Here is a 15,939-nt window from a genome sequence, read left to right as displayed (position 1 = left end):
GAGAATTCCGAGGTTTGGATCAACCATGTTGAGAAGACTTTCTGAGTTATGCAGCGATAGGGGAATCTTCCAGAGGAGAGATGGGTCAAGAAAGTGACTTGGTTCTTCCGTGTAAGAGATGGATCATGGTGGGCTCAAGAGTCACACCCGTTGTTTGCTCAAGATGCCATGAATTGGGATGTTTTCAGGCATCTATTTGAGGCTAGATTCACACATCCAGAGTACAAGGATCGAAAGATAGAGGAATTCACAGAGTTGAAGCAAGGTAAAATGTCAGTCACAGAGTACCACTGAAAGTTCATTGACTTATCCCGTTATTGTCCTGAGATCGCTAAGAATCCCAGAGAGATGCTCTATTATTTTAAGAAGGGGACTCGTAAACGACTACATTCTTTGGCGACTTCTACTCCATGCTCTGCCTTCTAAGAATTCTTTGAAGTTTTGCTTCATGTTGAAGATTCTGAGAATGCTCCTGATGATGACGATGATGAAGAAGATAATAATAATAATGCTCAGAGGAATAATAACAGGGGGCATCCATCTTTTGGCTTTTGAAAGACTCAGAATTTCAAGAGAATTGGTAATAGTTTTGGATCGTTGAGTTGTGGTTCAAGTTCCTATATGTCGCAAAGGGGTGGAAAGTCCACAGGCAATTCCCGCTTTTAGAATAAGAGGAACCCTAGTAATTATGGTGCTCCGCTCTATCGCAGATGCAATAATCGTCATTATGGTGAGTGTAAAAGGGGAAATAATGGGTGCTATACTTGCAGTCAGATGAGACACATAGCTGCTCAATGTCCTATGAATTAGAAACCTCAACCTCATACTCTACCACATGCAGCTCCTCTCCAGCAGATTCAATGACCTGGTACTTATCAGCAGATAGGTTATGGAGGTGTTTTCCATTACCAGGATGACATACCCCAATACCAGGGAGGAGCATAACAGTACCCGCATGAGGTTCCCTATTACCAAGACGGCTATCTATAATACCAGGGGCTTATATGCCGTATCAGGGCGGCGGAGTGCAATGGTACGCTGGAGGACAGTCCTAGAATCTTGGTGTAGCCTCTAGTAGTGGCGATTCAACCAGACAGACTAATTAGACCAATCAAGATCGAGGCAATCAGGGACACGGTAACCAGGGAAACTGAGGTCGTGGAAGCCAACAGCAGGCACAGGGTCGTGTCAATCACATTACCTTGTAGGATGCTCAGGGTAACCCTGACTTGATTATGGGTACGTTGAATGTTCTTGGCCATTGTTCTTAAATATTAATTGACTCGAATGTTACTCATTCGGTTATTTCCCATACGTTTGCTCAAAAGACTCAACCTCATCCCACTCATCTCGGTTATGAGTTGGAGTTTGCGATTCCTAGAGGTGAAGTTTGCTATGTTAGTTAGGAGTATCGAAGATGTCCCGTTCTCATCGAGGATGTCGTAATGCCAGCTAATCTTGTTCCTTTGGACATCGTTGATTTCGATGTTGTCTTGGGCATGGATTGATTAGATTATAATTGTGCCATGTTGAATTGTCACCAGAAGATTGTTACCTTCCATCTACTGGGCATGCCTATGGTAAGTTTGTCGGTGAACGTAGTGATCTGAAACATGGAGTTATTTCTGCCATAATGCGAAACAGATGTTGAGGAAGGGTTGTCAAGGCTACTTAGCTCATGTAGTAAAGACTGAGGAGACTCTTGCTTATGTGGAAGACGTTCGAGTAGTCAAACATTTTCCTAATGTTTTTCCCGATGATTCACCTGGCCTACCACCGATCGTGAAGTGGAGTTCGCTATCGACCTAATTCCAGGTATCGACCTTATTTCTTTAACTCCTTATCGTATAATTCTTGCATATTTGAGGGAATTAAAAACCTAATTGCAAGAACTTGTTGAAAAAATGTTTATTTAGCCGAGCACTCCCCTTGGGGAGCTCCAGTTTTGTTTGTGAGGAGGAAAGACGGAACGTTGAGGCTATATATCAATTACAAGCAACTGAATCGGGTGAGGATTAAAAATCGTTATCCATTGCCTCGTATTGATGATCTTTTAGATCAACTTCATGGTGCTTGTCTTTTCTCGAAAATCGATCTAAGGTCTGCCTATTACCAGCTGAAGATTAAAAGTGATGATATTCCGAAAACAGCTTTCCAAACTCGATATGGTCATTATGAGTTTCTTGTGATGCCATTCAGGTTAACTAATGCTCCATTAGCTTTTATGGACCTGATGACTCGGGTATTCCATTCGTACCTTGCCAGGTTCATAATTGTTTTCAATGATGACATTCTGGTGTATTCTAAGAATGAGGCTGACCATGCTAGTCATTTGCGTCTAGTTTTGAAGAAGCTAAGGGAGAATCAATTGTACGCTAAATTCAATAAGTGCTAGTTCTGGTTTGATCATATGTCTTTCTTGGGACACGTGATATCAACTTAAGGTATTCTCATAGATCCTTAGAAAGTAGCAGCAATGAAGAATTGGGAGCAACCTTAAACTGTCACTAAAGTACAGAGTTTTCTTGGTCTTGCTGGCTACTATTAAGGCTTTATGAAAGACTTCTCAACCATAGCCTTGCCTTTGACAAGGTTGACTAGGAAATGAGTTAATTTTGAATGGAATGATGATTGTGAACGGAGTTTCCAACAGTTGAAGTACTATCTCACTCATGCGCCTATCTTGGCACTTCTCGATGACAGTAGGTATTTCGAGATCTGCAGTAACGCCTCTCTGAATGGTCTGGGTTGCATGTTGATCCAGCATGGAAAAGTGATTGCATGAGATGAATTATTCTACTCATGATCTTGAATTGGCAGCTATTGTTTTCGCTTTGAAAATTTGGCAACATTATCTTTATGGGGAAACATTTCAAATCTTAACTAACCATAAAAGCCTTAAGTATATCTTTACTTAGAAAGAACTCAATCTCCGACAGCGTAGATGAATGAAGTTGATCAGGGATTATGACTGCACTATCGAGTATTACCCTAGTAGTGCGAATACTGTAGCAGATGCTTTGAGCAGGAAATCTCACGATCGACTCAATGCTCTTTATGCATGTCGTGTTCTTCTTCTCACCGACCTAAGATATACTGGAACCACTTTGGTAGTGGATCACCAGGGAGCTCTACTTGCCAATTTTCAAGTTAGACCAGTTATATTAGATTGTGTTCTCGAGGCCCAAATGAACGACTAAGAATCCCAAGATTTAAAGCAAGCGTGTTAAACGACAATAGGGGATATCTAAGGATTCAAATGCCTGATGGTATGCTCATGCAAGGCGATCAAATGTACGTACCGAAGGTGGAATAACTGAAGAAAGAAATACTTGATAAGGCACATATCTCAACTTATGTGATGCATCCCGGAAGTACTAAAATGTATCATACTATTCGACCTTTTTACTACTGGCCAGGAATGAAAAGCCTCAATTTCACTCTAACTTGCCGGAAACCCTAAAGAGGGTGTGCTTCAATTCGTCACCTCTGGTGATCCGCCGCCCATACAGTTGGTTGGGCTTTGTTCCTAACCTTAATAGGAGTTTAATAAGGGTGGTGACCATGGTTGGAATTTACAGGATCGGCGAAATTGTCGTCGTGGAGTCAGGCACCCACATGGTTGTTCACCATGAAATAATGCCTAAAACAACATAGGTTTGGTGGAAAGTATGAAGGTGGAGGGTCCATAAGTTGATCTATAATGGTGGATGGCTACAATTTTCCACAAAATCGATGATTTCTCGTAGGAAATTCACCCACAAACCTGGTCAATTCACGGGCTAGGGGAGGAGATTCGGTTCTCCTCCTTCCCCTTTCCCTTATTTCCCTCCTTTCCCTTTTTCCTCATTGGCCGGTTCCTCCCTCCTTTCTCTCCTTTATTTCCTATCTCCACCGCCCATCTCCATTCTTCTTCAATCTGGGCCACACACGTGGCATTCCAGATTTTGTTCCAAAAATCTGGAGCATTCCAGAAAATAATGAATTTACAGTTTCGCCCTCAACTTCATTCGCTAATATCTCTTTCGTTATAACTCCAAATCACCTCCTGTTTGCGCCCACACGCTCATAGCGACGAGTACTACCCAAATACACCAAGAAAATAGATCTTATGTGAAACAACAAGATGGTTATTAAAATCAACGCATTTACCTCAAAGGGCATTTTCGAAATTTCTCATTTTAAATTATAAAAATTGTAATAATTGGGGACGGGTTGTTACAATCTATCCCCTTAAGAAAATTTCATCCCCAAAATTTAGAATAACTTGCTCAACCTAAAATACTCGAATATAGGGAGAAAATATGTATGTAAATACATACACAAGGAAGAAATCGAGTTAGAGCGGCTGCATAAAAGAGAATGTCATTCTGTCGTGATCGGATTGCAATTATTCCTCTTTCATGCCTCCAAACTCATACCTTCTTCCTTCCTCAATAATATAGTAGTATAATACCCGTATAAACCGTGAAGTTGAAAGCATCAATTATTTCATAATAACATAAGGAGGAAATATACCTATAATAAAATATCAAAAATAGATACATATATATAAAAACGTACGATTCAATTACTTATATTAAGTTTAAAACCAAGAGTGGAAGTGACTCACCCAAAATTTGTAGTTGCAGAAATACCCATATAAATAAAATAACGTGATAGAAAAATATTTGCACGAAAAAAATCAAAGCTCAAAATGAAAATGGACCTTGCCAAACATTTGTCGTGTCACAAACTATAAGTTTGAACCATAGCTAACTAGTAAGTGTTGCCGTAGATGAGCCGTCTTGCCACTTGCTTAGTGAACCCAACAATTAAGTTATCGATTTTTCAATTTGCAGCTTGTAATGTCGATAACTCATCATTATCTCAATGAGCTAATGAGAAGTTCCCAAGGATGCCAAAATATCATCTTGCTCCTCATGTACGAATATGCCTAGATCATCCAATTCATGCCTCGATCGCGACACCGTACTATCCTAGAGCGCACCAAACCAGCTGCTAGAAGTGTTTCGACGTCCACGTTCCCACAACAATAAGACCCTGGAGTGGAGCAATGGAAATATACGTAGAGACAAACACATATTGTGAAAAACTTCCTTCGTGACTAATCACAAGAGTTGCTCTCCAAATAAAAGGGTATAAGATCTGAAAGCTTAAATTAGAGAAACCATATCTCTGATGACATTCTTCGAATGATAGTTGTAGTTTCGAGCCACACTTGAAAATTAACGCCACAATCACCAAGCTCATAACTTACGTTTGTACCTTCATTACCTTGCAGAAATATTGCTTAATCCTCAAAGCCGCTTGGAAAATTTTCCTTGGTAAGTCTGGTAAACTCGCAAGAAGATTATATTCTAATGGTTCCTGCTAGCATAGATATAAAACTGGTGCACGCATCTGCCAAGTCAACTTATCGTGAATTCCTCCCTAACTAAGTGAGAACCATGTCGAGCAGGCTAAAAGAACACTAAAAAATTTAAGGGTCAAAATAAGTCCTTGAAATCTAGAGTACAACATATCGGAATTGATTATACAATTTCGATGTCTAAACACATGAAAATATCTAACTTAACTATATGCTAGTAACGAAAGGGTTGGAAGATAACTCAACTTGAATGATAGTTAAAGGTAGATTAACGAATGAAAACTTAGATTTTCCTTGACCCAAAATTCACAACAGTTTGTTACAACGATAGTTCTAAGAATAATACATCACTAATGGTGACAATTTGCTTGATAGAATGTTGTTTGGGTGATTCAAGGAATGATGGTCTAAACTGAAAGTTCCGACGTCTAAGTAAGCAACCTGGACAGTTTGTCAACATCAGAAATGATATGGGGAACAGATGAATGACTCAAAATCAACTAAAATACCTTTAGTACCAGGAGATGAAACTAAGGGTATGAACAGAGCTGATGCAGACTAAAATATCAAAGAATCAGACAATTTCAAAAATAAAGAATTATGCCAAAAGACTAAACAATTTCGTTGTCATCATAAGCCTAAGGTAAAAAGGTCGAACTTGAAAATTTGCTGACAAGGTTTCTTGATGATCAAAAAGTAACATCACAAAAGTATTCGAGAGTTCTGCATAAGATGGAGATAGAGTTAACTGAAGGGCATTCGGTATCTATGAGCTTTTCTGTTGCGGTCATCAGTAGCTATAGTTGCACAATCGGAATGATACACAATGGGCAATTATAGACATTGATTTAATTCTTCCACAACCACAATCATAAATTTAACCTATTTCAAATAAGGACGTGTTCGAAAAGTCTAATATTGGTAAAGATTCTTAATACACTTTTCCTCTGAGAAATGTCATCCGATTTCCAAACAAAAGTGATAATTGTTGACTCTAAGTCATGAATAAGATGATTTATTTCGAACGGTTTTATCCAATGGAAAATATAAGTGATTCTCCGTCATGCTACCTTAGCATTGTCGAAACATCCAAAGAGAAGTTCGTCAAGAATTTCGAAATGATCAATGTTATCGAAAGATGTAAAGCCAAGGTAAGGTGAGACAACAATTTAGTTCTTAGAAATTTTATTCATAACCAACACCCCAAACTTAACCAAGTTTCCTTGGTTGATAAGTGAGGAAAAACATTATAGTCGAAAATCACTAACCACTTGTCGATAAACTCGACAATACTAAGGATATCTCAAATCTCACCACACTTTGTGAGAATTTCAACTTTCTTCCTCTAGACTCTATTTGAAAAAGGAGATAATATCATCCACGAAGATTACGTCTCCCGAGATAAGTACCAATCTAAACAAAACTAATGTTTGAAAAATTTGGTCTCATTGCCGAAGCAGATAAGAAAGGCGTTGAAAAGACTACCACGAAGTCGTCAAGTTATGGAAGAAAACTCGAGTTACAAAAGGTGAATCGGCTAGATCATCAGCTTGAAGTAGGGGACAACGGTTTTTAATCGTCAACCCGAGGAAGTTGCCAAAATCTAGGTATGACCCTAAGGTTCGAAGTTCCCTAGATAAAGGCTTAGTTGAATAAATTCCTAATCAGTAAGCTTTAGTAACTAAGTTCTTCCAAAAGGTAGGAGTTGCTCGAAAAGACGCAAGGAAACTAGTGTAGTATGAGAAAGTAAATTGGTGATAATATCTCATGTAAGACTTTGGAATATGACGCCTAAACGTACGTCCTCAAAACGTACCACAATACTTCCTTTCACTACGCCACGTGCTAATAGGTCTTCATAGCTTCCTTGATATTCCATTCACTCAAACAGTGAGAAATTAACACGTACTTCAATTCTACTGTCTACCTGTGAAGGTGATCGAAAATGTGGCTAGTCAGAGAGGTTATGTTTACCTAGAGTGGTGATAAGGTAAAACAACTATGAGTTTACTGTCTTAATACAAAGCTTACTCCTACTTTCCGAGATTTAGTTTCTTCGGCTCCAACAGTCACAGTTAATCAGTCTATACTCACTACTTCGAAGATTTAGTTTACTGTCTTAATACTCACTACTTCGAAGATTTTGCATTAATCATAGGTACAACAACTCGTACTTCGATGCCTATACTTATCAAAATGACGAGTACATCACCAAAAGAAATTTGGAAACTAGTTTTGGTTAGGATGTCCCAAAGCCGGAAAGAGGAATTTACTAATAATCTACTTTAGAACAGGCTTAAACGGAAGTCGATCTTCCCCTGAAGATCCAGAATAATCACTAGTGTGGTTAAGAAAGCTAGTACTATCAAAAACCATAAGTGACTGTTCCCCAGATGTTTTTTTTGTCGAGTGCTACCACTTTAGCACCAGATTATCACTCAAGATAATTTTGGAATCTTGACGAAATAAACTTCATAGGTATCCCAATAAATGGTATGCTAACGGGTACTGCCAAGGAGTCGAAATCAATTATGATTTCCTATCTTGAAAAGGTTGATAATGATGGCGTGAAAATAATGATAGAATTGATTTATAATTCCCTGGTGACACACCGTTATCAATACATTAGCCTTGCTTTAGGGCCATCAACTTGTCTCAATTCTACATCTTTCCTTGACAGGGAAGTTCTTCACTTTAAGTCAAAAAATGTTCGCCAAAGTGATCTTCTAAAATGTCGATAAAACTGCCTAAAACTTAGGAAAAACTAACATATTTTTCGTATTCAACAAGGTGGCAAGTTTCAAACATTAGGCTCAAGAACCGAGAATGTTTACATCACGTGTGTGATGAATGCGATACTGCCCAACTTATGCTCTGATACTATACTGACACACCCTAACCCGGAATGTCCACTAGGACTCCGAATTAAGCTGTGCTGGCAGACACCTGGAAGGTGACGAAGCCATAAAGTATAGTGATGTGAAAAATGTGAATGAATTTAAACCTAAAAGTGCCTAAAGGTAAGAGTGCGCTATGAGCGGGAATGAACCCATTTCACACGCGACGTCAGAGCATAAGTAAAGTACAGTAGTATGGGTAAGAATCATACCCTCAGAGATAGCCACATATACTGAGATTCATCAAGAATCCTCGTCGATACGAACTTTCATCAGCTAAACCTGGAGGGGTGAAAAACAGAAAATGTGAGTGGGCAAAAACAAAGCTTTTGAAACCATTTCTCTTTCCAAAAATAATAACCCCTCACCGTAAAACCCGTATAATTTCCCAGAAAATAATAATACATACGTATAAAGAAATCAGGCTCGAAAGCAATGAAAACCAAAGTATGTGCCATGTCAAGTATCTCAATGATAAATATGTAAGTCAGGTGATGTAAATTAATATAAAATGATATATCAGCCAGAGTCACCTAACGTGACCTATACGGCTGAATCTATAGCTCATAACCAATTCCTGCACACGAGTCGGAACCACATAATGTGGTTTGTATGACAGGTTGGGTGTAAATAAATACGCTCAAGTGCTACGATCACATGAAGGTTGTGCAAAGTATCGCAAGTCACATACGAGTCGGAACCACCTAATGTGGTTTGTACGACAGGCTGGCACCTGCCTTGGATCCAAGGTGAGCGTGTGGTGCGGGAGGTGAACGATCACGTGAAGGCTAGGCCCTAGCCTCGGGCAGAGCACTAACACCGGGGTGTAGGATAATGAGTACTAAATGTATCTCAACATAACCATACACACTGCAATCGCTATCATCCATATGTACTCACCTGAAGCTTACCTGGGCGTTCGCAGCATCATACAATATTATGCATACACATACTAATGCATATACTAAAATGAAATGTGAGTATGACATGGCACTTAAAAATATACGCTTATTTCAAACAGTTTCAAGGAAAATGTAAAACGTCTATATGTATATATAGAAAACCAAAAGCCCACTCACCTGAAGTCCACAGTACAACTCCCTAGCACGAATATCAAGGCGTCCCGAATGATCGGCGCCTAGAACAATTATCAAACCAAATCTCAGAATTCTTATCAATATAATATATAAATTATGTAAAACACATCCCTAAGGGCGTTCTAGAATGATTTGAGACCCATTGACCAAAATTCAACTGTCGGTCAGCGATCAACGGTAGGGTCCACAACCCTACGTAACTCTATTTGGAATATCCGCTCCTCAGATTTCCGATCAATAACTTCCAAAGATCCACATTATGCTTCTAAAACATCATCCTAAAATTTCATTATGATCTAACGGTTGGATCTCCGCCAATTGCAAATTCAAGTGGCGGTCAACGTTTTATTTTAAAAACTTACAAATCCAATTTGTTAAGATCTGATAGTCAGATTCTTGATCCGTAAGTTCCTATGATCCTCAAATATTGTACTATAACGTATTGAGTTTTGGTGACGATCCAACGATCTGATCGTTTATTCATATAATTATCAAGTAACGCACCATAATCAAACTAGATTCACAATAATCAAATCACATCATATGGATATCAAATATGAGATCAATATATCTATTTAACATAAAACAGCATTGGTGGCCCACTAGCCACGCGCTACCACACGCATCGCCCCCGGTGGTGGTCGGCCATCCCGACTTGCCGGAAAAATTCCACTATTTCTAAAAATTCTCAAACTTCACAGAAATGAAGATCTCCATGAGTGGAACAACTTTTATACCTGTGACTAAGGCCAATTTGGCCAGGAAAAGCCTCATGGTTGTTCACCGTGAAATAATGCCCAAAACAGCACGGGTTTGGTGGAAAGTATGAAGGTGGAGGGTCCATAAGTTGATCTATGGTGGTGGATGGCTACAATTTTCCAAAAAATGGACGATTTCTTGTCAGAAATTCACCCACAAACCGGGTCAATTCACGGGTCAGGGGAGGAGATCCGGTTCTCCTCTTTCCCCCTTCCCTCGTTTCCCTAATTTCCTTTCTTTCTCATTGGCCGGTTCCTCCCTCATTTCTCTCCTTTATTTCCTATCTCCACCGCTCATCTCCATTCTTCTTCAATTTGGGCCACACACGTGGTATTCCAGAGTTTGTTCCAAAAATCTGGAGCATTCCAGAAAATAATGAATTTACAGTTTCGCACTCAACTTCATTCGTTAATATCTCCTTCGTTATAACTTCAAATCACGTCCCGTTTGTGCCCACGCGCTCGTAGTGATGAGTACTACCCAAATACACCAAGAAAACAGATCTTGTGACATGACAAGGCAGTTATTAAAATCAACGCATTTGCCTCAAAGGTTATTTTCGAATTTTCTCATTTTAAATTATAAAAATCGTAATAATTGGGGACAGGTTGTTACAATATGTGTTGTTATCCTTATTTTAATTATAAAAGAAATTTTATTTTTATTTTTAAATCTGTATAAAACTTTGAGTTGAAAATTAAAAAAAAAATTATATTGCATCCAATTAATCTTCATCTCATTAGATTTAATTGAATCCTTAAATTGAGGAAGGATGAGATCCATAAAAATAGCAATAAATTAATTAATATTACTGGATGCATTTTTGATATGAAGAGGAATTTAAAATTAAAAAAACACTCAAGTTAAGAATGTACCTGGAATATAGAGTTTATGTCACATCCCAACCCGAGCTCCACCACATCTCGAGCTCGGCTCAGCCGTAGCACAATATTGTCCGCTTTGGGCCCCAACCACACCTTCACGGTTTTGTTCTGGGAACTCATGCAAGCAGAACTTCTCAGTGGGTCATCCATCCTAGGAATGCTCTGACCCCTTTCTCGCTTAATTTTGGTGTTCCGATGGAATTCGAAACCAGTGAGTTCCCAAAAGGCCTCGTGCTAAAGGAGGTGAGCATGCACATATAAGGCATAGAGGATCCACTTCCATGGGCGATGTAGGATGTAACAGTTTAATCAAAAGTGAAAGCGCTTTAATCAAAGTTGGAATGATAGAGTTTAGTAGATAAATGTCTAAAAAATGAGGCATCTAATTCTAATTTTCTCTAAACCAAATCCCCATATTTTGTAAATAATCTGGACATAGAAAATGAGTTAAGATTAGGTTAGATCAAATGTTCGATTACTCCATTATAACGGAAAGTGATAGAGTTTAGTAGATAAATGTCTAAAAAATGAGGCATCTAGTTCTAATTTTTTCTAAACCAAATCCCCATACTTTGTAAATAATCTGGACATAGAAAATGAGTTAAGATTAGGTTAGATCAAATGTTCGATTACTCCATTATAACGGAAAAAATTAAGCTTGGAGGACTTGAAACGGAGCTTTACTACTACCATATATGTGTGTGGGGGATAGGAGCAGCATATCCTTCATGAATTATTCATGCTCCTGTTCAAAATTGTTGATGCTTTTATAATGAATTCAGCATACATGTAGAATGATGGGATACTCATGAGTTTCACATGACTCTAGTACCCACTTTTTGAACTTATAAACCATTCTTTACCGTTCTTGAAAGATAATTTGGCATACAAATATAAACTTACCTTCAAACTACAGCGTTCTGGATTCAAACCTAAATGCGGTGAAACAATGAGGGTAATAATTGATGTATGGGAGCATGAATTTACCCTAGAAGTAGGTCTCAAAGAACCAGTTGTTGAAATCAAAAAGAAGATGGAACAGCTCTTGGGCATCCCAATGGCTTCTCAAACCCTAGCAGTATGTGGATGAGAGTTGGTAGATGGACTAGACATGGAAGATTATCCAATTGTCACACCAGGTACAAAAATCGACCTCACCGTCAAATCCATGGAACCGACTACGATTCCGGTTAACATAAAAATTTCAGAGAGGCGGCACCAGATACAAGCGGGTAGAACAGAAACTGTGTACAGGCTTAAAGAGAAAATCCACATTATTGATGGCACACCCATCAAAAGAATTTCACTCTTTTTCTGTGGAATCGAGTTGGAAGACGATTTTCGCAACTTGAGTGAGTACAGTGTTCGTGAATTTTCCGAGATACTATTGTTGCTCAAGACCATGAATCGAATAAAGAGTGACCCTCCGTCGAGGAGGTTGAGTCTTGTGGTTCAAACATCCTCGAGTTTGCTCAATGCGACCAGCATTCCTGTGAGAATCAAGGACTCGAACACAGTTAATGAGCTGAGGCAACTGCTTCTGAGCAGAAAACTTCTTCCGATTGACGATTATTTGTTCATGCTTAGGCAGATGACTATGGGAGAAAACTGCAGCCTCAGGTCGCATGGTGTGGAAGATGGAGATTCCATATACGTATTCAAAGGGACAGTCCATCGCGGCGGATATTAATATGCAAGACAATAGTAGTTCTGTAGCTGAAAATCAATCTTAAACTAGTCATTAGCACTGAAAATTTATATTCAATTTCGTTACGCATTTCAATTATTTTGTATTAACCATCTATAACATCATCAAATACAAGAAAAGCCTAATTAAATTTCGGATGCGCTTAACTCCTTTCATGCTTTCACTCTTTCTACTATGCATTCTTGTTTCTGTGTCAATAGCTTAAGCAAAACTACTATTTGCTCTGCCCTTTCAAGCTCCAACTGAAAGGGGGCAATACGCGTTCAGTTGATGTTGCGATCCATCTTGAACTCCGTTGTCAGTCATCTGATGTTACAATCACTCTCAAGAATGAAGATAAGGCCGTCTACTAAGGGAGCTTCTGTGGGGCTTTACTTTCCCATTTTACATCACCAAGCATCACAGCTTCCAATTCTACACACATCTGTGATCTGGCAGCCCTGGGGAGCTTCTGCTGGGTTCAATTACCTTGGAATCAACCGACATATACATTTGAGCATTTGGGTGGAACAATCTTTGATCTCCAAGTGTGGTACTTACACCCTGCAGTTTCATCATACAGTGATACTTTGGCGGTGCAATGGCACCTGCCTGTGTGCATAGTTCTACCACTGCCGCAGTATGCCCATAAAATCCCCTCCCTTCATTCAAAAGTACTTGAGGATCTTGAGGCCTCCACCGCCATACAGTCTTTGGAGGCACAAGATCATCCATATTTGCCTTTCTCCAAAAATGGGTTCCCTGCCAACTTTCATACTTAAACACTCCACAAAGTCGAGCTTTATGGCCAGATGGCCCAATATGAACTTCTGAACAATGTTTACAGACTTCTGCTCGATAAACCATCAGTAACTTTTCCACACCATCTCTAAACATTTCCCATGCCCTCAAAGTTCCACTGGCAACCAGAATCAGCTCATCGGGTGACAAAGACTCAACTCCATCAACACCAAGGCAATCACTTCCTGAGTTCCAATTTAAATGATTTCCATCATTTGCACCTGCTTGCCAGCATAGCTCCACAACTGCGGGAACACGTTCAAAGTCAAACCTCTGATGGTGTTTTATAATATCCTGGAACATGTGCTTAAGGTGAAATGCCTCTACTGGAACAAGCACATCTTTCAAACCACCAACTATCCATTCATGAACCCGATTCTTGCCACGATGTTTGAAACCACAACATGTCTGAATTAAGTGGCCTTTCTCACCTATATACACTTCTGGACAGAACCTGCAAAAAGCAGGCTTTTCTTTTGAGTGACAGAAATTGTTCAAATAGAGCAGTAGGGACCGGATGGTCAATTAGATAACTCTAGTTTTGAAAACACAGCTCTCAAAATAACATTTAGGAAGCTCAGGAGTCAGGAACATGGCAGATAAAGTGGTCAAATTGTTCCTAAACAAGAAATCAGAACATAAACTCTGGAGCTTCAAAGTTGATATTCTTCCACGATACATCAGTAATTATGTGATAGAACAATAAAATGCCCAGTAATTCAAAGCTTAAAAGTTCATATGCATCCCTTAAAAAAGTATTTAAAAAGTAAAAGCAATAAATACTTGGCAGACGAGGGATTTACTTGCAGGCCAAAACTGTTATCATTTTGAGGAGAGTAGAGACACCTTGCATAACAAGCCTCCGGGAATCAAGGACCTCCTCGGCCACTGGTACCATGGCAGGCACTGGGTAACCTTTAGCCCAGTTTTGGATTCTCTTCTGAATCATAGCCTTTAGCTTCCTTAAGTCCATCTTTGAGCTGTAATACCTTGCAAAGCTGTACATAATTTTGCCATTGAAATTGGAACTCTCGCACAATTTCTTCCTCAGTGCCATAATGCCTTTGCAGTGCCAAAAATTTTACACAGATGTAAAATCACATCTGCTCCACAAAAGGGTAGACAAAAGCAAATGAGTCAATACAGAAAACATAACAAGTACAACATATTCAGAGAGTCATTTAGAACAAAACCAAAACATTGATATTTTTATGGTGTAATAAGCAACAAGCTTAGCACATAACAACTACATTAACAACCAAAAATAGAACTCTTTAATCGACCCAAAACCACTGCTTTTAAAAAAAATACCACTTTCCAACAATTCCGTCCCTTGCACCGGAGTTCAAATCACTATGCACTTCACTTTTCCACTCATTATCATAAAAATGAAATCCACCGGTGACCCAAATCCTTAGACAAACCAGATTGCTCAAAAGAACAGAACCAACCACATTAACCACCAAAGTACAACTCTAATCGATCCAAACCTGCTGCTTCCATAAAAAAAAAATGCCATCTTCCTTCAGTTTCGTCTCCTTAAACCTGAGTTCGAATCCCCGTCCCCCGAAAATCATACTAGTTTAGAATATTGCGTGTGTCAAGAAAAGTTGAATAGATAATATGCATCATGACCCAATTCCATAGACAACCCAACTTGCAAAACATGACCAGAACCTTCAAATTACAAGATTAAAAAAGAAAACAATATCCCTCAAATTTGATAGTAATTCATATAAATTACTATAGTTTTGTACATACATTCGGACTACATGTATACAATATTGATTCAAAACCTCAGCTCAAAAGCAATGTAATATCAACTAATGAGAACGCAATTGAAACCCAAAATTACCAAAATTAAGCCCTAAATTCGATGACCCAGAAAACATCAACTAATGAGAAAATGAAGCAAAACCAACCAGTCAATTAATCATAGAAAGAAGAAAAATCAGAGTTACCACTCAAATACTTACACTTGGTTCAGTGCCTTTGCAGGTCCACTCCAATCTGCCGAGCCTCCTCAATCTTTTCTTCTTTCGGTCGCCTCCTCTATTTCCCTCTGCCTCCGTCTGACACTCTACCCCTCTGATAAATGAGGATCCTCATTCCTCTGCATCAATCTTCACACCTCTTTCTTTCTCATCAACGAAAAAAACTCGAAAATTTTTAAATTTTAAAAATAAGGACAAAATAAAAAAAAATAAAAAAATAGTAGCAAGATTAGTTTTTTAATATAAAAATATGATTTTTCGTTAAAGTAAACAGTACTTAGAACTTTTCGTTAAAGTTTTTTTTTTTATAATTTTCTTGGGCCTAAATTTAGGCATGATGATGCAAATTTCTCTTCTCTTTTTTATTTTTTGTTCTTGTTTTTTTATTTTTTGGAAAACAAAGATGCAACTTTCTTGCGTCCTCACTAATCAAAATCATCCTAGGCCTT

The 15,939-nt window shown here is 38.7% G+C and overlaps 1 protein-coding gene and 1 pseudogene across 2 annotated transcripts; one reads left to right on the top strand and one right to left on the bottom strand.

Moving 5' to 3' along the window:
- Window positions 1–11,882: 11,882 nt before the first annotated feature.
- Window positions 11,883–12,853, top strand: LOC114825977 (polyubiquitin-like; annotated as a pseudogene).
- On the bottom strand, window positions 12,750–15,646 carry LOC103442592 (APO protein 4, mitochondrial). 2 transcript variants are annotated; one of them, XM_029105332.2, is made up of 3 exons: window positions 15,473–15,646; window positions 14,300–14,599; window positions 12,750–13,950 (listed from the first exon to the last, which is right to left on the bottom strand). In XM_029105332.2, exons 2-3 carry the CDS (start codon window positions 14,551–14,553, stop codon window positions 13,131–13,133), a joined length of 1,074 nt encoding a protein of 357 aa, XP_028961165.1. In that variant the 5' UTR covers window positions 14,554–14,599; window positions 15,473–15,646; the 3' UTR covers window positions 12,750–13,130. The 2 variants fall into 2 exon arrangements, with proteins under 2 accessions (XP_028961165.1, XP_028961208.1); XM_029105375.2 differs by having other exon boundaries at window positions 12,750–13,939; window positions 14,343–14,599.
- Window positions 15,647–15,939: the final 293 nt, after the last annotated feature.

This window comes from Malus domestica, chromosome 01, assembly GCF_042453785.1.
Source record: "Malus domestica chromosome 01, GDT2T_hap1".
In the NCBI taxonomy this organism is placed as follows: domain Eukaryota; kingdom Viridiplantae; phylum Streptophyta; class Magnoliopsida; order Rosales; family Rosaceae; genus Malus; species Malus domestica.
This window is presented reverse-complemented; position numbering and strand designations above follow the sequence as displayed.